The sequence below is a fragment of the Physeter macrocephalus genome, chromosome 18 (genome assembly GCF_002837175.3).
Source record: "Physeter macrocephalus isolate SW-GA chromosome 18, ASM283717v5, whole genome shotgun sequence".
Taxonomy (NCBI): Eukaryota; Metazoa; Chordata; class Mammalia; order Artiodactyla; family Physeteridae; genus Physeter; species Physeter macrocephalus.
Genome location: NC_041231.1, coordinates 51,645,545 through 51,668,427, shown reverse-complemented (window position 1 = coordinate 51,668,427; position 22,883 = coordinate 51,645,545). Strand labels below are relative to the sequence as shown.

At 39.8% G+C, this 22,883-nt stretch overlaps 1 protein-coding gene across 20 annotated transcripts in view; it reads left to right on the top strand.

The window, feature by feature from the left end:
- DLEC1 (DLEC1 cilia and flagella associated protein) overlaps positions 1 to 22,883 on the top strand; it is a 101,179-nt gene that overhangs the window by 29,455 nt on the left and 48,841 nt on the right. For all 20 annotated transcript variants that reach the window (XM_055080142.1, XM_055080147.1, XM_055080145.1 and 17 more), the window contains 3 exons: positions 1,449 to 1,642; positions 1,855 to 2,075; positions 2,884 to 2,962. In XM_055080142.1, coding sequence (XP_054936117.1) covers positions 1,449 to 1,642; positions 1,855 to 2,075; positions 2,884 to 2,962 — 494 coding nt within the window. The remainder of the gene's footprint in view (positions 1 to 1,448; positions 1,643 to 1,854; positions 2,076 to 2,883; positions 2,963 to 22,883) is intronic.

The window sequence follows — 22,883 nt, the reverse complement described above, 5'->3', positions numbered from 1 at the left end:
CACACCAGCCACCTTTGCTGCTATTTCCTTGTTCATAGATTTTTTTTTTTCCACTTTTCTTGAATTTGGTAGTGGCTCTTGGGAGGGTCAGCTCTGAGCGTGCCACTTCCTCACTAGCTCCCTAACATGTACAAGATAAAAGTCTCAGCTCCTCAATGTAGATTCCGACTCTCTAGTGCATTACCCAACAACAAGATGTGAAAATGTTTAGAAATGGAGTTGAATGAACCAAGACAGGGAGGGTCTGAAGACATATGAGCCAGGGAGCAAGTTTCCGATGGAGTCAGAACACGGACCTAGGGGTTCTGCATACCCCCTTACGGGCCAAGAGCAACTTTGAGTGTGGAGGGAAGTTTGGGTAGGGAGGCGGAGAAGGATGTGTGTGTGATACTGGGCCAGTTTTCTGTGCTGTGGAAGCAAGATCTTCTGAGAATGAGTGGAGTGGGAGGCTGTGTTGTGGGCTTAAGCAGCAAGGTAGAATTTCAGAAGAGCCGCCATGTAGATCCTGCGGCCAAACATCAGGATGGCGGCCTAGCGGTGCCAGGCTCCAAAGACGAGCTTGTGAGCAGCCCCAGTCAGTGAGACTCTGATGATCTCTGGGGGACCGGAGCTGAGAAGGCATTTGGATTGGGAGGATCGGGATCCAGAGAATTGAGGGTGATGACGAGGAAAGAGTTCCACTGACGGCCTGGGCCATGCAGAGGAGTGAGGCCAGAAAGAGGTAGCAGAACCAAGTGCCATGGGGTCCTCGGCCACTTAGTATTTTATTTTGTTTTATTTTTATTTTTATTATCATTTTTGTCCGCACTGCGTGGCATGCGGGATCTTAGTTCCCCGACCAGGGATGGAACCGCTGCCCCCTGCAATGGAAGCGTGGGGTCGCAACCACTGGACCGCCAGGGAAGTCGCATGCCACTTAGTATTTTAAAGTTGGCTGGACGCTCAGTATCTTAGGCAGATCAGTAAGGATGGATTTAACATGTGTTGAGGATTTACCTGGCACTGTGCTAGGAAATGTGATGGTACCAGTTTCATTGCATTCCTGCTAGCAATATTGAATGTTCTCGTTTAACCTTTTGGAGATGATCTTACAGGTATAAAAAGCTAATACAAACTTTGATTTGTCATGTGAACCTTTTAAAAAGCATGTGCACATATGACGTATGTGTACATGCGTGTGCGTGACAACGGTCCACTCGTGTTCTTGACCATGTTTGGCAACTGAACAAATATATGAATACTCTAGTCCTAAGTCTCGAGGATGCAGAGTAAGTTCCAGGAGTAATTGATACACTGAAGGGCAATTACATCTGGGGTAGGAAATATGAACATTTAGGGGAAAAAGAATACCAAGCGAACTGTGCCTTTGGCGGTTTCATTAAGTCATCTTGGAAGCGTCCACCTCGTCCCCTTGGCATAGTAACTTATTTTTTTTCCTGGTGCCACAGGTGCCTTTGTCCCTGGATATTCAAAACTGACATTTAGTTGTGAGAAACGTTCTGTCCCAAAGAAAGAGCTGACCAAGAAGCTTGCCTGCAGGAAGACGCCCTCTCAGTCTGAAGAGGAGACGGACTACACCATGGACAGCCTGACGTGGGACTCATCTTTTAAGGCCAAACTCAGATCCAGAGCAACTGTCAAGGTGAGTGCTGAAGCCTGTGAGTGTGTGGGCGGTGAGGCAGGGCGATGACAAGGGGGAAGGGGCTCCTGGTGACACACGACGTTGTGATGAAGCCACAGCAAAATAGAGAGGAGGGTGTCCTTGGCCACCTGTGGATCATGAAGTCGGCAAGATATCAACACACACAGCCCCCCTGCTTGTCGTTGACGCTATCCTTTTCTCGTGTTTCAAAGAAAACAGGTTCACCGAAGAATAAAAACTGGATGAACCATTTACGTGTGCCCCAGAGGCAGCTGGAGCGGCTTCTGCTTGCCCGGATGGAGAGCCGGAACCGCTTCCTGAAAAACCCTCGCTTTTTCCCTCCTAACACTCCATTCGGAGGCAAGTCTCTTCTCTTTCCTCCCAAGAAGCCAGCACTGATAGGAGAATTCCAGGATGGAGAGCTGGAAGAGAGGTGTGTTTTTTCCTGACTCGTATTCTCAGAAAATCTGACCCTGCAGAGAAAAACTCAGAAGGTCCTGAGTCTGCTTTGGCTTCTGGAGGATCCTAGATGGTTGGGGGCGGGGTGTCAGTATCCGAATAGAGCAGGGCTTCGGGGCTGCCCTCAGGCGTGGCCTTTGGACACCCCCAGAGTCCTGGGTTGTGCTCTTCTGACCTGCCAGAGTCTTGAGGAATAGGGATTAGTGTTGGCCCTTGTTTATATCTGAATGGTCTGGATCAAATGGGAGACATTTCTATAGCCGTGTGCTCCTTACATTAAATTCATGTGTCTTGGATAATAAAAATGTTTAAAATCTGTGTAATGACAAATAATTAGTATAAATCGTGATTTTTCTTTAAGAGAGTGCCTTTGGCTATATTTCAGTAATTGTCCATATGAAGGGAATGAGTTGCTTCATGGTTCATAATTTTATGGACTTAAAACTATTAATGTTTCTTTAGTAAATATCTTTTTATTAAGGAAAATCTGAAAAGATTTGCCAAGAAAACTAGCACCTATATTAAAAACTCAATTAACGTACTGGTGTTTAAGCTTCCAGAGTTTTTCCTATGCATACTGAAAAGGAAATATGTAGCTATATGAGTTTTCACAAAGATTCGATCTTGCTGTAAAACTATTTTGTGACCTGCTTTAACAACAACAAAAGCCAACAGATGACCCATTGCCAATCTCTTTGATGGCTTGGATGTATTTGTTTTCCATGAATCAGTCACATGGATGAAACTAACAGCCTTTCTCACCCTCTCTTGCCCTCCCACAGTTGTGCTGATACTCCAGTGTTTCTAGCTAAGCCCTCAATCGCATTTTTCACAGATTATGAAATTGGACCAGTTTATGAGGTAGGACTCTGGTTTCTTTACAGATCCCACTCTGCTTCCTTAATTTTAAAATGTCTTTGCTGTGAAATTTTAAGACCATGCACACACACACACACACACACACACACAGGCCATACACAAAACTAGGGAAAAGACTGTAAAGAACGCTTATGTGCCCATCACCCAGCTTCAACAGTTACCTACATTCTGCAAATCTGGTTTCATCTGTCATCCTCACAACTTCATGTATGTGTGTCTGTGTGCACATGCATTCACTGGAGTATTTTAAGGAAAAGCTTAGATAGCATGTCATTCTTCAGTTAATATTTTAGTGAGTATCTCTAACAGATAAGGACTATTAAAGAATAACCATCATCATACCCAGCAATATTACAGTGATTCCTTAATATCAACCAATATCCATGCACATCTGATTTTTAGCTGTTTTTTTAAAAGTCAATTTATAATTGGTTTCTTTGAGTCAGAATTCAAACATTGCATTTGGTTAAAGTATCTCTTATTTCTCCCTTAGTTTATAATTGCTGCTCCATCCTTTTCTTTTTAAAAATGCCATTTATTTGTAGAAGAAACTAATTTCTTATATTCTGGATTTGGCTAATTGCTTTATTTTTTGTTTTTTTAATTTAATTTTTATTTTATATTAGAGTACAGTTGATTTACAATGTTGTGTCAGTTTCAGGTGTACAGCAAAGTGATTCAGTTATACATATACATATATACATTCTTTGTCAGATTCTTTTCCCATATAGGTTATTACAGAATACTGAGTAGAGTCCCCTGTGTTATACAGTAGGTCCTTGTTGATTATCTGGTTTATATGTAGTAATGTATATATGTTTTTTTAAAAGTCAATTTATAATTGGTTTCTTTGAGTCAGAATTCAAACATTGCATTTGGTTAAAGTATCTCTTATTTCTCCCTTAGTTTATAATTGCTGCTCCATCCTTTTCTTTTTAAAAATGCCATTTATTTGTAGAAGAAACTAATTTCTTATATTCTGGATTTGGCTAATTGCTTTATTTTTTGTTTTTTTAATTTAATTTTTATTTTATATTAGAGTACAGTTGATTTACAATGTTGTGTCAGTTTCAGGTGTACAGCAAAGTGATTCAGTTATACATATACATATATACATTCTTTGTCAGATTCTTTTCCCATATAGGTTATTACAGAATACTGAGTAGAGTCCCCTGTGTTATACAGTAGGTCCTTGTTGATTATCTGGTTTATATGTAGTAATGTATATATGTTATATCCCAAACTCCTAATTTATCCCTCCTCCCACCTTTTCCCTTTGATAACCGTGTGTTTTCGAAGTCTGTGAGTCTGTTTCTGTTTTGTAAATAAGTTCATTTGTATCAATTTTTTTAGAATCCACTTGTAAGTGATACCATAAGATATTTGTCTTTCTCTGTCTGACTTACTTCACTTAGTATGATAAACTTTAGGTCCATCCATGTTGCTGCAAATGGCATTATTTCATTCTTTTTTATGGCTGAGTCATATTCCATTCTATATAGGTACCATATCTTCTTTATCCATTCATCTGTCGGTGGACATTTAGGTTGCTTTCATGTCTTGGCTATTGTAAATAGTGCAACATTAGGGTGCATATATCTTTTCGAATTATGGTTTTCTCCAGATATATGCCCAGCAGCAGGATTGGTGGATTATATGGTAGTTCTATTTAGTTTTAAGGAACCTCGATACTATTCTCCATAATGATATTACCAATTTACATTCCCACCAACAGTGTAGGAGGGTTCCCTTTTCTCTGCACCCTCTCCAGCATTTATTGTTTGTAGAGTTTTTGATGAAGGCCGTTCTGACTGGTTGTAGTTTCGATTTGCATTTCTCTAATAATTAGTGATGTTGACCATCTTTTCATGTGCTTTTTGGCCATCTGTATGTCTCCTTTGGAGAAATGTCTATTTAGATCTTCCGCCCATTTTTTTATTTGGTTGGGTTTTTTTTTTATATTGAGCTGCATGAGCTGTTTGTATATTTTGGAGATTAATTCCTTGTCGGTTTCATCATTTGCAAATATTTTCTTCCATTCTGTGGGTTGTCTTTTTGTTTTGTTTATGGTTTCCTTTGCTGTGCAGAAGCTTTTAAGTTTAATTAGGTCCCACTTGTTCTTTTTGTTTTTATTTCCATTACTCTAGGAGGTGGATTGAAAAAGATATTGCTGCAATTCATGTCAAAGGGTGTCCTGCCTATGTTTTCCTCTAAGAGTTTTATAGTATCAGGCCTTACATTTAGGTCTTTAATCCATTGTGAGTTTATTTTTGTGTATGGTGTTAGAGAGTGTTCTAATTTCATTTTTTACCTGTAGCTGTCCATTTTTCCCAGCACCATTATTGAAAAGACTGTCCTTTCTCCACTGTATGTTCTTGCCTCCTTTGTCATAGATTAATTGACCATAGGTGTGTGGGTTTATTTCTGGGCTTTCTATCCTGTTCATTGATCTATATTTCTGTTTTTGTGCTGATACCAAACTGTTTTGATTACTGTAGCTTTGTAGTACAGGGAGTCTGATTCTTGCAGCTCTGTTTTTCTTTTTCAGGATTGCTTTGGCTATTCAGGGTCTTTTGTGTCTCCATACAAATTGTAAAGTTTTTTGTTCTAATTCTGTGAAAAATGCCATTGGTAATTTAATAAGCATTGCATCAAATCTGTAGATTGCCTTAGGTAGTATAGTCATTTTGACAATATTGATTCTTCCAGTCAAAGAATATGGTGTATCTTTCCATCTGTTTGTGTCATCTGCAATTTCTTTCATCAGCGTCCTATAGTTTTCAGAGTACAGGTCTTTTGCCTCCTTAGGTAGGTTTATTCCTAGGTATTTTATTCTTTTTGATGCGATGGTAAATGGGATTGTTTCCTTAATTTCTCTTTCTGATCTTTTGTTGTTAGTGTATAGCAATGCAAGAGATTTCTGTGTAATAATTTTGTTTCCTGAAACCTTACTGAATTCACTGATGAGCTCTAGTAGTTTTCTGGTAGCGTCTTTAGGCTCTTCTGTGTATAGTATCATATCATCTGCAAACAGTGACAATTTTATTTCTTTGCCAATTTGGATTCCTTTTATTTCTTTTTCTTCTCTGATTGCCATGGCTAGGACTTCTAAAACTATGTTGAATAATGGTGGTGAGAATGGACCTCCTTGTCTTGTTCCTGATCTTAGAGGAAATGCTTTCAGTTTTTCAACATTGAGTATGATATTAGCTGTGGGTTTGTCATATGGCCTTTTTTATGTTGAGGTGAGTTCCCTCTATGCCCACTTTCTGGAAAGTCTTTATCATAAATGGGTGTTGAATTTTGTCAGAAGCTTTTTCTGCATCTATTGTGATGATCATATGGTTTTTATTCTTCAGTTTGTTGATGTGGTATATCACACTGACTGATTTGTGGGTATTGAAAAATCCTTGCATCCCTGGTATAAATCCCACTTGATCATGATGTATGATCCTTTTAATGTATTGTTGGATTTGGTTTGTAGTATTTTGTTGATAAATTTTGCATCTATGTTCATCAGTGATATTGGTCTGTAATTTTCTTTTTTTGTAGTATCTTTGTCTGGTTTTGGTATCAGGGTGATGGTGGCCTCATAGAATGAGTTTAGGAGTATTCCTTCCTCTGCAATTTTTTGGAAGAGTTTCAGAAGGACAGGTGTTAAGTCTTTAAATGTTTGATAGAATTCGCCTGTGAAGCCATCTTGTCCTGGACTTTTGTTTGTTGGAAGTTGTGGTGTTTTTTTTTTGCAGTACATGGGCTTCTCACTGTTGTGGCCTTTCCCATTGTGGAGCACAGGCTCCGGACACACAGGCTCAGCAGCCATGGCTCATGGGCCTAGCCGCTCCGCGGCATGTGGGATCTTCCTGGACCGGGGCACGAACCCGTGTCCCCTGCATCGGCAGGCGGACTCTCAACCACTGTGCCACCAGGGAAGCCCTGTTGGAAGTTTTTAAACTACAGCTTCAATTTCAGTACTTGTGATTTGTATGTTCATATTTTCTGTTTCTTCCTGGTTCAGTCTTGGAAGGTTGTACCTTTCTAAGAATTTGTCCATTTCTTCTAGGTTGTCTATTTTATTGACATATTGTTGCTTGTAGTAGTCTCTTATGATCCTTTGTATTTCTGTGGTGTCTGTTGTCACTTCTCCTTCTTCATTTCTAATTTTATTGATTTGAGCCCTCTCCCTTTTTTTCTTGTTGAGTCTGGTTAAAGGTTTATCAATTTTGTTTATCTTTTCAAGGAACTGACTTTTTTGTTTCATTGATCTTTTCTATTGTTTTCTTCATCTCTATTTCATTTATTTCTGCTAACTTTGGTTTTTAAAAAAATTTTTTTAATTAATTAATTTATTATTTTTTGGCTGTGTCGGGTCTTAGTTGTGGCACGTGGGGTCTTCGTTGCAGCATGTGGGATCTTTCATTGCAGTGCATGGGATCTTCATTGCGGCCCACAGGCTTCTTTCCAGTTGTGGCCTGTGGGTTTTCTCTCTCTAGTTGTGGCTCCAGGGTATGTGGGCTCTGTAGTTGTGGTGTGCGGGCTTAGTTGCCCTGTGGCATGTGGGATCTTAGTTCCCCAACCAGGGATCGAACCCGTGTCCTCTGCGTTGGAAGGCAGTTTCTCTACCACTGGACCACTAGGGAAGTCCCTAACTTTGGGTTTTGCTTGTTCTTCTTTCTCTAGTTGCTTTAAGTGCAATGTTAGGATGTTTATTTGAGACTTTTCTTCTTTCCTGAGGTAAGACTGTATTGCTTTAAACTTCCCTCTTAAAAGTACTTTTGCTGCATCCCATAGGCTTTGGACCATTGTGTTTTCATTTTCATTTGTCTCTAGGTAGTTATTTATTTCCTCTTTGATTTCTTCAGTGATCTGTTGGTTGTTTAGTAACATATTGTTTAACCTCCATGTGTTTGTGTTTTTTAGTTTTTTTCTTGTCATTGATTTCTAATCTCATAGTGGAACAGCTGTATTTCTCTGTTGTCTCATTTTGTCTAACTTTCTGTGTTTGTGGCCTCCATTCCTCAGGCTGCAGGATTATAGTTCTTCTTGCCTGTGGTGTCTGCCTCCTGGTGTGTGAGGTTGGTCCAGGGGCTTGTGCAAGCTTCCTGATGGGAGGGACTGGTGCCTGCCCACTGGTGGGTGGAGCTGGGTCTTGTCCCTCTGGTGGGCTGGCCCGTGTCAAAATGTGTGTTTATAAGCAGCTGTGGGGTCAGGATGTCTTTAGGCAGCCTGTCTTCTGATGGGTGGGCCTGTGTTCCCACCCTGTTGGTTGTTTGGCCTGAGGTGTCCCAGCACTGGAGAAGTGCAGGCTGTTTGGTGATGTCAGGTCTCAGTGCCAAAATGGCAACCTCTGGGAGAGCGCACACTGATGGGTATTCCCTGGGGCATCCGCCACCAGTGTCCTTGCCTCCACAGTGAGCCACAGCTGACCCCCACCTCCCCAGGAGACCCTCCAAGACCCACAGGTGGGTCTGGCCCAGGCTCCTATGGAGTTACTGCTTTGCCCTGAGTCCCAGTGCACATGAAACCTTGTGTGTGCCCTCCAAGAGTGGAGTCTCTGTTTCCCCCAATCCTGTGGAGCTCCTGCACTCAAGCCCCAGTGGCCTTCAAAGCCACATGCTCTGGGGGCTCCTCCTCCTGATTCCAGATGCCCAGTCTGGGGAGCCTGACGTGGGGCTTGGAACTCTCACTCCTACGGGAGAACCTTTGCAATATAATTATTTTCCACTTTGTGGGTTGCCCACCCAGTGGGCATGGAATTTGATTATATCAGGAAAGTGCCTCTCCTACCATCTCGTTGTGGCTTCTTTGTCTTTGGGTGCAGAATATCTTTTCTGGTAGATTCGAGTTTTTTTGTTGATGGTTGTTCAGCAGTTAGTTGTGATTTTGGTGTTTTTGTGAGAGGAGCTGAACTGAAGTCCTTCTACGCCGCCTTCTTGTCTCAGTTTGACTCTCACTAATTGCTTTATTTGGTGACATGAAACATATTCCTTTATCCTCCATATATTTTATAAACTTGTTAGATGTAGAGGTTTGATTAGATTCATGTTCAAGTTTTTTTTAATTTTTTAATTTTTTTGGCAAGAATACTTCTTTGGTTGTGGTGTATATTTCTTGTTGCATCCCATCAGGAGGAACGTGATACTCGGCTTTCCTATTATTGGTGATGAATGGCTTCAGGTTTTATGAGCCTAATTCATCCTTTGTAAAGTTTTTATCAATGTTTTATTTAATGGTTTTAGTAGCATTAGATGATTGTTGCCTAGATCCGTTTTTTTTTAATTAGGGGTTATAAAACGGTGACTTCTAATTCTGTTATTCTTTCTGCATTTATTACCTGTGATTTCCTGTTTTAAAAAAAACTTTCCCTCAAACTTCTGTTTATATCCTCTCTTCCTTAAATTCTCCTTACCTCTATAGATAACTATTTCTATTAGTTTGGTTTCTTCCATTGTTTCTTTTTGGAATCATAAGCAAATATGTAGATATATATTTGAACCCTTTCTCCTTCTTACTGGCCACACCTTGCTTTTTTCACTTAACAGTATATCTAGTGATTACTTCAAAAGCAATATGTAGAGACTTTCCTCATTCCTTTTCCTAGTTTCCCTCTTGCTGCTAGCCTCCTTCCATCCTGGGGAATCAGGTCAAGACCAAGCTTAGCAGTCACCAATTCTGCTCACCATATGCAAAGACAGCTATTCTTAATGATGACAATCCCTTCACACACACATAGATTGTACTTTACAGTTTAAAGAGCACTTGCAAATCCATAATTCTTTAGGAACTCTCATCCACCCATAGCAAAAGCAGACTAATATGTCAGGCTTTTAGGCTAAATGTTAAAGAAAGAATTTGTTTACTTCTTGAACTCAACAGTTATGTATTCTCTTTTGGACTTGTGTGTTTGAGATTTCTGTGTCTGGTCATCACATTTCAAAGACAGTTGGAAAAGCTGGCAAAGACTCAAGAGAAAGGGAGCTGAAATAATTTCAGTTTGGGCATGGAATGGGGCAAAGGGATGGCTGCCCAGGGGCATACAAAAGCCATTTCTGTAGGACCTGCAAGTGTCCACTGTGGAGCCTGTAGGTGAGGTGAGCTTAGGCTGCATAGGACCGTCTTCCCCTCCTGTCTTTACTCTTTTGTGGCACAATTTTTTTTAAAGCTTCTTTATTAACACAAAGTACTATTCTTTTTTTTTCTTTTGTAAATTTTTACTTATTTACTTATTTATTTTTGGCTGTGTTGGGTCTTTGTTGCCACGCGCAGGCTTTCTCTAGTTGCGGTGAGCCGGGGCTACTCTTCATTGCGGTGCGCGGGCTTCTCATTGCGGTGGCTTCTCTTGGTGCAGCGCACGGGCTCTAGGCATGTGTGCTTCAGTAGTTGTGGCATGTGGGCTCAGTAGTTGTGGTTCATGGGCTGTAGAGCACAGGCTCAGTAGCTGTGGCACATGGGCTTAGTAGCTCCACGGCATGTGGGATCTTCCTGGACCAGGGCTCAAACCCTTGTCCCCTGCATTGGCAGGCAGATTCTTAACCACTGTGCCACCAGGGAAGTCCCTGTGGCACAATTTTATTTATCTTCCCCACTAGATTGAAACCCACACAGGCAGGGATTATTTCTAGGTTTATGTTATCATTTTATTATTAGTGCTGGCATATAGTAGGTCCACTGACTGAATTACTTGAATACTTGAATATGGGTCTACCTCTTAGCCTTGCCTGCCCCTGATGCAAGGTAAATCAAGAACAAATGAAAGGGGCCTCATTTTACTAAAAAAAAAAAAAAAAAAAAAAAAAAAGAGTGTGTGTGTGTGTGTGTGTGTGTGTGTGTGTGTACTTCTCAAAGGATTTGTTTGTGGGTCACCCACCTGGCAGATATGGGATTTGATTTTATCATGATTGCATCCCTCCTGCCGTCTTGTTGTGGCTTCTTTGTCTTTAGATGTAGGATATCTTTTTTGGTAGGTTCCAGCATTTTTTTGTCAATGATTGTTCAGCAGTTAGTTGTGATTTGGGTGTTTTCATAAGAAGGGCTGAACTCATGTCCTTCTACTCTGCCATCTTGTCTGAGATCTTCCCAAGGGGTTTCGATAAGGTGGTGAATGACAGCTTACAGATGGTTTCGTAAGGTTGCTAAATATGCAAAATGATTAAATATATAGGGAAACCTTGCTGTATAAAAAAATAAATAAAATTAAATTAAAAAATATATATAGGGAAGTATATGTAAAATAATGTTAAAATTAAACAAAGCACAGCATAATGATTATGAGTAAGATCTGAGTACATATGGCTGGAAGAAGCCACTTACACTGCACAGAGAATCATACGTAATTAGCACATTTCAGGGAAGGAGTTACAGTATCATTTTTTTCATAAACTTGTGTCGATACTGATGAAAACTTCTATTTATTTTTTAATGGGGGATTTTTGTTTTTATTGAAGTATAGTTTATTTGCAACGTTGTGTTAATTTCTGATGTATAGCAAAGTGATTCAGTTATACATATATATACATTCCTTTTTTAAATATTCTTTTCCATTAAGGTTTATCATAGGATACTGAATATAGTTCTGTGTGCTATACAGTAGGACCTTGTTGTTTATCCATTCCATATATAATAGCTTACATCTGCTAACCCCACTCTCCGACTCCATTCGTCCCTCTCCCCACTCCCGCTTGGCAACCACAAGTTTGTTCTCTATGTCCATAACTCTGTTTCTGTTTCATAGATAGGTTCATTTCTGTCATATTTTGGATTCCATATGTACGTGATATCATATGGTATTTGCCTTTCTCTTTGTGGCTTACTTCACTTAGTATGATAATCTCATGTTGCTGCAAATGGCATTATTTTGCTCTTTTTTTATGGCTGAGTAATAATCCATTGTATATACACACCACATCTTCTTTATCCATTCCTCTGTTGATGGACATTTAGGTTATTTCCATGTCTTGGCTATTGTGAATAGTGCTGCTATGAACACAGGGGTGCACGAATCTTTTTGGATTAGAGTTTTGTTTGGATATATGCCCAGGAGTGGGATTGCTGGTAATTCTATATTTAGTTTTCTCAAGAACATTCCATACTGTTTTCCATAGTGGCTGTACCAACTTACATTCCCTCCAGCAGTGTAGGAGAGTTCCTTCTTCTCCACATCCTCTCCAGCGTTTGTTATTTGTAGAGTTTTTAATGATGACCATTCTGACAGGTGTGAGGTGGTACCTCATTGTAGTTTTGATTTGCATTTCTCTAATAATTAGCGATGTTGAGCATCTTTTCATGTACCTGTTGGCCATTTGTATTTCTTCCTTGGAGAAATGTCTGTTTAGGTCTTCTGCCCATTTTTTGATTGGGTTCTTTTTTGTTGTTGAGTTGTATGAGCTGTTTGTATATTTTGGAAATGAATCTTGTATCCTGCTACCTTGCTGAATTTGTTTATCAGTTCTAGTAGTTTTTGTGTGGAGTCGTTAGGGTTTTCTATATGTAGAATCATGTCATCTGCATATAATGACAGTTTTACCTCTTCCCTGTCAATTTGGATACGTTTTATTTCTCTTTCTTGTCTGATTGCTGTGGCAAGGACTTCCAATACTATGTTGAATAGAAATGATGAGAGTGGGCATCCTTATCTAGTTCCAGATTTTAGCGGGAAGTCTTTCAGCTTTTCACCATCGAGTATTATACTGGCTGTGGGTTTGTCATAAATAGCTTTTACTGTGTTGAGATATGTTCCCTCTATACCCACTTTGTTAAGAGTTTTTATCATGAATGGATGTAATATTTTGTCAAATGCTTCTTCTGCATCTATTGAGATGATAATGTGGTTTTTGTCTTTTGTTTCTGTGGTGTATCACATTGATTGATTTGCATATGTTGAACCATTCTCGTGAACTTGGGATGAATCCCACTTGATCGTGGTGTATGATCTTTTTTATGTGTTGTTAGATTTGGTTTGCTAATATTTTGTTGAGAATTTTCGCATCTATATTCATGAAAGATATTGGCCTGTAATTTTCTTTTTTGGTGGTGTCTTTGGTTTTGGTATCAGGGTGATGGTGGCTTCATAGAATATCTATGGGAGTGTTCCCTCCTCTTCGGTTTTTTGGAAGAGTTTAAGAAGGACTGATATGAGTTCTTCTTTGTATGTTTGGCAGAATTCTGGTCCTGGACTTTTGTTTGTAGGGAGTTTTTAAATTACAGATTCTATTTCACCTCTAGTGATTAGTCTGTTCAAATAATCTATTTCTTCTTGATTCAGTTTTGGTGGGCTGTATGTTTCTAGAAACTTGTCCATTTCTTCTAGGTTGTTGAATGTGTTGGCATATAATTGTTCATAGTATTCCCTTACGGTTTTTTGTATTTCTGCACTATCAGTTGTTATGTCTCCTTTTTCATTTATTATTTTGTTTTTTTGGGTTCTCTCTCTTTTCCTCTTGGTGAGCCTGGGCAGAGGTTTGTCAATCTTGTTTACCCTTTCAAAGAACCAGCTCTTGGTTTTATTGATTTTTTCTATTATTTTTTTTAATCTCTATTTTATTTATTTCCTCTCTGGTCTTTATTATTTCCTTCCTTCTGCTGACTTTAGTTTTTTTTAAAATTCTTTTTCTAATTCTTTTAAGTGGTAGTTTAGGTTATTTGAGATTTTTCTTGTTTTGGAAGGAAGAACTATATTGCTATGCATTTCCCTCTAAGAACCACTTTTGCTGCATCCCACAGATTTTGTATGGTTGTGTTTGCATTGTCATTTGTCTCAAGGCATTTTTAAATTTTCTCTTTGGTTTCATCATTGATCCATTGGTTCTTTAGTAGCATGTTGTTCAGTCCCCACGTAATTGTTTTTTTCTCCTTTCTTTTTCTGTGGTTGATTTCTAGTTTCATGCCATTGTGGTCAGAAAAGATGGTTGAGGTAATTTCTATACTCTTAAATTTGATGAGGTTAGTTTTGTGCCCTAGTATGTGGTCAGTCCTAGAGAATGTTTCACATGCACTTGAAAACAGTGTGTTCTGGTTTTTTTGGATGTAATGTCCTGAAAATATCAATTAAGTCTATCTGTTCTATTGTATCATTTGGGATCTCAGTTGCCTTATTGATTTTCTGTCTAGAAGATCTGTCCATTGATGTGAGTAGGGTGTTAAAGTCTCCTACTATTATTGTGTTCCTGTCAGTTTCTCCCTTTATGTCTGTTAGTATTTGTTTTATATATTTGGGTGCTCCTATATCAGGTGCATATATGTTGACGAGTATAAAATCCTCTTCTTGTATTGATCCTTTTGTCATTATATAGTATCTTTCTTTATGGCCTTTGTTTTATGTTTTTTAAGTTTTTAAAAAAATATTTATTTGGCTGCATTGGGTCTTAGTTGCAGCACACGGGATCTTCATTGCAGCGTGCGGGATCTTTAGTTGCAGCGCGTGGGATCTTTTAGTTGTGGCACATGGGATCTTTTAGTTGTGGCATGCAGGATCTCTAGTTGCAGCATGTGAACTCTTAGTTGCAGCATGTGGGATCTAGTTCCCTGACCAGGGATCAAACCTGGTTCCCCTGCATTGGGAGCATGGAGTCTTAGCCACTGGACCACCAGGGAAGTCCCTCTCTCCATCCTAGCTGCTGCAAACCAGTTGCTGCATTCTCCTCCAAGGCTCTGAAGCTCCCCTGCTCTCCTGGCTGAGCTCCTTGCTGGTGAGGGGACTTCCCAGCATGCAGGAATCTTTTCTCTTTCACAACTCCCTCCCAGGGTTGCAGGTCCCATTCCAATTCCTTTCTCACTGTCTTTTTCTTTTTTGCTTTTTTCTTTTGTCCTACCTGGTTATGTGGAGATTTTCTTACCCTTTCAGAGGTCTGAGGTCTTCTGCCAGTGTTCAGTAGATATCGTGTGAGAATTGTTCCACATGTAGATGTATTTTTGATGTATCTGTGGGAGGAGGTGAGCTTCACGTCCTTGATGAGCTCCTCCACCATCTTGATCCTGGACCTGATGAAACCTTTTAAATTAAAATAAATATGAATGAGAATTAGGTTCTTTCACTGTTGCAGAAAGAAGTTACATATAAGGAAAAGGGGAATGCTAGAATGAACTCTGTGGTGCTAGATTGTATTTGGAAGTGTAAATATGGATTCATGGTTTAAAAATATAGGTGTGTATTTTGGGGGGATAACACATACACACAGTTGGATAAATACAAGAATAAATATAGATGTATGTGAATGTTTTGGTTAGTACACATGCATATATTTCTTGGCTGTATCCACTAAAGAGATAGAAATAATGACACCCTAGTAGCACTTAGCACACCTGTTCTATGGATCTTGGTTTCTAAGTACTATTCTCCAAAAAAAGGAACCCAGGGCTCATTGGAAAACTGTTTGATTCCAGGGTTGAGGCAGGGAAAATAGGAGATGAATGTAGAGCATCTTGTGGTGCCAGAAAGTAAGGAAGTGCTAGAGAGAGAGTGTGTGTGTGTGTGTGAGTAGGGGAGAGGGCATGTCAGAAGGACACAGAGCTCCCAATGGCCAGAAGAGAAACAACTCAAGCAACAAAACAAATAATAATGGTATTAGATTATAACCCAAAGAATAAAGTAAATATCCATGAGTCCAAACTAATATAAGTAAATATCTGAATAAATAAATGGGAGAAAAGGGACAAGTCTTTGTCATGAAGGAATTCTAATTAATAATGTAGAAAGAATGAGAATTTAAAAATCACCATTAGGGACTTCCCTGGTGGGACAGTGGTTAAGAATCCACCTGCCAATGCAGGGGACACAGGTTTGATCCCTGGTCTGGGAAGATCCCACATGCCATGGAGCAACTAAGCCTGTGCGCCACAACTACTGAGCCTGTGCTCTAGATCCTGTGTGCCACAACTACTGAGCCCGCGTGCCACAACTATGAAGCCTGCACACTCTAGGGTCCGCATGCTGCAACTGCTGAGCCCACATGCTGCAACTACTGAAGCCTGCATGCCTAGAGCCTGTGCTTTACAACAAGAGAAGCCACTGCATTGAGAAGCCCGCTCATCACAATGAAGAGTAGCCCCCGCTTGCCATGACTAGAGAAAGCCTGCGCACAGCAGCAAAGACCCAACACAGCCTAAATAAATAAATAAATAAGAAAAAACCCACACTAAAAAAAAATTTAACCATTAAATATCACACTAATAAAATCTGCAGGCAAGACATACTAATAGATGCTAAAATTATTGGGTAGAAGTGTGAGCAGAAACATAATTCCATAGTCTCTCCCCAAATATTTAGCAATTACAAAGGAAAAATAGTAACTGTACAGTAGAGAATCCTGGAAGACACCAATTTAATCAAGTGGTTAAGGTTACCATCACCACTAATAGGACACATCAATAGCATATAACCCCTATGTGATATACTGGGAAGGGCACATCACTTTTGTGGTATTCCTACAAATAATGCACAACCTCAATCCAGTCATGAGTAATCATCAGAGAACTCAAACTGAAGGACACACTCTAGAGAGACATTCTACAAAATAACTGACCAGTACTCTTTAAAAGGCTCAAGGTCATGGAAGGTCACAGACAACAAGGAAAGGTTGAGAAACTGTCACAAGTTGGAAGAGACTAAGAAGATACGACAGCCTAATGCAATTGCATATCCTGGATTGGACCCAGGACTAGAGAAAGGATGTTAGTGGACAAACTGGAGAAGTCCATATAAATTCTGTTCTTTCATTAATATATGGTACCAAGCTTAATTTCTTAGTTTTGGTCATTGTTCTGTTGTTATCAAAGATGTTAACATAAGGGGAAGCTAGGTGAAGAGTTTATGGGAACTCTCTGGATTATTTTTGCAACTCTTGTAAATCTAATATCTCAAAGCACTAAAAATATGTATTCTGTGGAGACTTCCAGTTATGGTAATGTTGTATGTAAATAACCTGAGGAATCTACAAAAAAAATGAAAATTCTGGAACTGAAATTAAGTACTCAATAGAAGGCTTAACAGCAAATTAGACACAGATGAAGGGAAGACTTGCAGATATGTCAGTAGAAATGATCCAGGCTGAAGTATAAACAGAAAAAAGATGAAGGAATATAGAAAACTACATTAAAAAATATGGGGCATAGTAAACAGGTCTGTTATGTAATTGAAGCCCCAGAAAAAGAGGAGACAATGTCACAGAAGCAGTATTTGAAGAAAAAATAGTTGAGAATGATCCAAAAGTAATGAAGACTTCAAGCCATAGAGTAAAGCACTAACAACCCTAAGCAGGATAAAATAAAGAAACCATACCTTATGCATATACTTATATACATATACTTACACATTATAGTAAAATTCTGCTCTAAAGACAGGGTTTGGGGAGGAACTTAAAGCATCTAGAGAAAAAAGACCCACTGCCTTCTAACAGTAATGACAGAAGCTAGAAAATATTGGAATGGAAGCTTCAAAGTGATGAAAGAAAATAACTTTCAATCTAGAATTCTAAACCTAGTGAAAATTTTCTTTAAAAGTGAAAATAGGGAATTCCCTGGGGGTCCAGTTTTTAGGACTCATTGCTTTCACTGCCAAGGGCCTGGGTTCAGTCCCTGGTTGGGGAGCTAAGATATCACAAGCCACACGGTGTGGTGAAAAAAAAAAATGAAGATAAAATGAAGATATTCTCTGACAAACAAAAACTGGTCATTCATTACCAGATAATAATAATTCATCACCAGAAGACCTGAACCAAAGGAATTCTTCAGTCAGAAGAAAAGTCTACCATATGGGAGTAGAGAAATGTAAGAAAGAATGAAAAGCAACAGTAAGAGTAAACTTGTTAAGACATGTAAATTAATATTAAATGTAACATAACCATAATAATAATGTAGTTATTATTAATTATTATATGTTATTTAAGTATATGTAGAATTAAAAACATAACTATACCCCAAAAGTGGGAGGGGTAAGTGGATTTAAAGTGTTCCAAGATACTTGGATTGTCTTGCAAGTGTATAAGTGCTAATTAATATGGAAACTTTAATAATTTAAGGTTGCTTGTTGTAATCTCTGGGCTAATCATTATTCAAATAGTAAAATGAGGGCTTCCCTGGTGCCGCAGTGGTTGAGAGTCCGCCTGCCGATGCAGGGGACACGGGTTCCCTGCTCCGGTCCGGGAAGATCCCACATGCTGCAGAGCGGCTGGGCCCGTGAGCCATGGCCGCTGAGCCTGCGTGTCTAGAGCCTGTGCTCTGAGCCATGGCCGCTGAGCCTGCGCGTCCGGAGCCTGTGCTCTGCAACGGGAGAGGCCACAACAGTGAGAGGCCCGCGTACCGCCAAAAAAAAAAAAAAAAAAAAAAGTAAAATGATATAAAAATAACAAGGTAATGGGGGAAATGGAATTTTAAAAAAATATTTGATTAATAGAAGATAAGAAATGAAAAAGGAACATGGGGAATAGTACAAATAGAAAATAAAAACATGATAGATTTATACTCAAAAATTTTTTTAACATCTTTATTGGAGTATAATTGCTTTACAATGTTGTGTTAGTTTCTGCTGTATAACAAAGTGAATTAGCTATATTATACTCAAATTTGTTGATAATTACATGAAGTAATTAAATGGACCAAGTACTTCAATTAAAAAAGAAGCATCAGGAGGGACTTCCCTGGTGGCTCAGTGGTTAAGACTCCTCCTGCCAATGCAGGCAACACGGGTTTGAGCCCTGGTCCGGGAAGATCCCACATGCCACAGAGCAACTAAACCCATGTACCACAACTACTGAGCCTGTGCACTAGAGCCCACAAGCCACAACTACTGAGCCCACGTGCTACAACTACTGAAGCCCGTGCACCTAGAGCCCTAGAGCCCACGCTCTGCAACAAGAGAAGCCACCACAATGAGAAGCCTGCACACCACAATGAAGAACAGCCCCCGCTCATTGCAACTAGAGCGGGCCCACGTCCAGCAATGAAGACCCAATGCAGCCAAAAATAAATACATAAATAAATAAATACATACCTACATACATATTAAAAAAAAAAAAAAAAGAAGGATCAGGGAATTCCCTGGTGGTCCAGTGGTTAGGACTCCATGCTTTTACTGCCAAGGGCACGGGTTCAATTCCTGATTGGGGAAGTAAGATCCTGCAAGCCACGCAGTGTGGCCGAAAAAAAAAAAAAGAGAAGGATCGTCAGACTGGGTAGAAAAACAGAAACCAACTAAATGCTGCTAATGTGAGATAACCTTTAAAAATATGGATATAGGGCTTCCCTGGTGGTGCAGTGGTTAAGAATCTGCCTGCCAATGCAAGGGACGCAGGTTCGAACCCTTGCCAGGGAAGATCCCACATGCTGCAGAGCAACTAAGCCCGTGTGCCACAACTACTGAGCCTGAGCTCTAGAGCCCGCAAGCCACGACTGCTGAGCCCACGTGCCACAACTACTGAAGCCTGCACGCCTAGAGCCCGTGCTCCACAACAAGAGAAGCCACAACAATGAGAAGCCTGTGCACTGCAACGAAGAGTAGCCCGCACTCACCACAACTAGAGAAAGCCCACGCACAGCAACAAAGACCCAGCACAGCCAAAATAAATAAATAAATAAATGTATAAAAATTTTTTCCAAAAATAAATAAATAAAAATAAGCATATAAATCCCCACTGTAATGTCTGTTACACACAAACTGTTGTGGGTTCCCACCAGCCTTGAAAAAAATTATCTGAATTTCTTTCTCCTAAAAAAAAAAAGAAAGGATACTAAAAGATTGAAAATATAAGGATGGAAAAAAATATAATCAGACAAACCTTAACCAAAAGAAAACTGGTGGGACTTGCCTGGCAGTCCAGTGATTAAGACTTCGCCTTCCAATGCAGGGGGTGTAGGTTCGATTGCTGGTCAGGGAGCTTAGATCCCACATGCCTCATGGCCAAGAAACCAAAACATAAAACAGAAACAATATTGTAACAAATTCAATAAAGACTTTTAAAATGATTCACATCAAAAAAAATCTTTAAAAAAAAAGGTAAAAAACTGGTGTGGCTATGCTAATATAAGAGAAAGTAGACATTAAGGCAAGAAGCGTTAGTAGAAATAAAGAAGAGGGACATTTTATACTGATCAAAGGTTTAAAAAAAATCCATCCAAAAGGTACAACTATTTAAAATCTAGGGACTTCCCCGGTGGCGCAGTGGTTAAGGATCCGCCTGCCAGTACAGGGGAACCGGTTTCGAGCCCTGGTCTGGGAAGATCCCACATGCCATGGAGCAGCTAAACCCATGAGCCACAACTACTGAGCCTGCGCTCTAGAGCCTGCAAGCCACAACTAATGAGCCTGTGTGCCACAACTACCGAAGCCTGCGTGCCTAGAGCCTGTGCTCCGAAGCTAATATAAGAGAAAGTAGACATTAAGGCAAGAAGCGTTAGTAGAAATAAAGAAAGAAGAGGGACATTTTATACTGATCAAAGGTTTAAAAAAAATCCATCCAAAAGGTACAACTATTTAAAATCTAGGGACTTCCCCGGTGGCGCAGTGGTTAAGGATCCGCCTGCCAGTAAACTAGAGAAAGCCCGCGTGCAGCAACAAAGACCCAATGCAGCCAAAAATAAATTAATTAATTAATAAAAAAATAAAATAAAATCTATATACACTAATGACCTAGCCTCAAAATATATAAGCAGGACTTCCCTGGTGGCACAGTGGTTAAGAATCTGCCTGCCAGTAGGACTTCCCTGGTGGCACAGTGGTTAAGAATCCGCCTGCCAATGCAGCGGACACGGTTTGAGCCCTGGTCCGGGAAGATCCCACATGCCGCAGAGCAACTAAGCCCATGAGCCACAACTACCGAGGCTGCCCTGTAGAGCCCGTGAGCCACAACTACTGAGCCCTCATGCCACAACTGTTGAAGCCCGCACACCTAGAGCCCATGCTCCGCAGCAAGAGAAGCCACCTCAATGAGAAGCGCACACACCACAATGAAGAGTAGCCCCTACTCACTGCAACTAGAGAAGGCCCGTGTGCAGCAACGAAAGCCCAACACAGCCAAAATTAAATAAATAAATAAATTTATATTAAAAAATATATATAAGCAAAATTTTACAAGTCTAGAAGAAAAACAAACAATAATAAACGTGAGATTTTTGCATTCTTTTCTCAAAAACTTAAAGGGCAGGTAGACAAAAATATCAGTAAGGACACAGAAGAATTGAACAATTTAATTAACAAACTATATCTTATTGAGTTATATATAACACTGTACTCAGCAATTGCAATGTACAATTTCTTTAAAAGTATACTTGAAACATTTACCAAAATTGTCTATGTCCTGGATCATAAAGGAATTAACAAATTTCAAAGGACTGAAAGTATATAGAGCTTGAACTAAGTAGACTGAATAACAAATATATAACTAGAAACTCCCCCACATATTTGGAGATTAAGCAATTCATTACTAGATACATGAGTCAAAGAAGTCATAACGGAAATTAGAAAATAGAAAATAATGAATGATCACCTTTAAATGATACATCGCAGCTTATGGGATGCAGCTAAAGACATGCTTAGAGGAAAATGTATAGACTTATGTTCACATATTAGAAAAGAAATAGGCCTTCCCTGGTGGCACAGTGGTTAAGAATCCACCTGCCAATGCAGGGGACACGGCTTCGAGCCCTGGTCCAGGAAGATCCCACATGGCGCGGAGCAGCTAAGCCTGTGTGCCACAACTACCGAGCCCGCATGCCTAGAGTCCATGCTCTGCAACAGGAGAAGCCACCACAATGAGAAGCCCACACACCACAACGAAGAGTAGCCCCCGCTCGTTGCAACTAGAGAAAGCCCGTGCGCAGCGACAAAGACCCAACACAGCCAAAAGTAAATAAATAAATTAAATAAAATTTTTTAAAAAAGAAATAGTCTGAAAATCAGTTATCTAGGTATACATCTCAAAAATTAGAAAAGAATAGCAAATTAAGCCCAAAGAAGCTGGAAGGAAGGAAATAATAAAACAAGAACACATTTTAATTAAATAGAAAACAAATATAGTGTTGGATCAGCAAAGCCAAAAGTTAATTCTTTGAAAAGGTTAGTAAAATTGCTTAGTCCCTGGCAAAACTGATCAAACTGAGAGAAGGTAAAAATTGCCAGTGTCAGGGGAAATAAAGACATCATTATATCACCATTGTAAAACAGTTATACTCCAATAAAGATGTTAAAAAAAAAAGACATCATTATGGATCCTACAGACATTAGAAAGATAACAAGAGGTTTATGAACAACTTTATGCTTAGAAATTTGAAAATATAGATGAAATAGTCATAATTTTAAAAATTTTGTGAAAGCAGTGATAACTAAACAGCAAAAGGATAAACATGAAGGTATAAAAGAGGACATCAGGGGCTTCCCTGGTGGTGCAGTGGTTGAGAGTCCGCCTGCCGATGCAGGGGACACGGGTTTGTGCCCCAGTCTGGGAGGACCCCACATGCCGCGGAGCGGCTGGGCATGTGAGCCATGGCCGCTGAGCCTGCGCGTCCGGAGCCTGTGCTCCGCAACGGGAGAGGCCACAGCAGTGAGAGGCCCGCGTATCGCAAAAAAAAAAAAGAAAGAAAAAAAAAAAAGAGGACATCAAAATTATAAAATTTGGGGAGGAGAGTAAGAAAATGTAGAACCGACCCCACCATATCTCCAAGGTGTGCCTGTACCCCACGTTGTACTAGCTCATGAAGGCTGATCATGCACATCTCTATCCAACTCTGTGCTCAGTGATGTCACATTGGTATCTTGAAATTGACCATATTGAGAGTTTTTACACCACAGAAATCAGCAGATACTACCAAATCAGGACTCTCCCCACCCCAAGAACTGGTCGTTAAACATTTGCCAGCACACTACAGAATATATTATACTCATGAATTGGAAGACTCATTGAGAGAGGAATTAGTGATC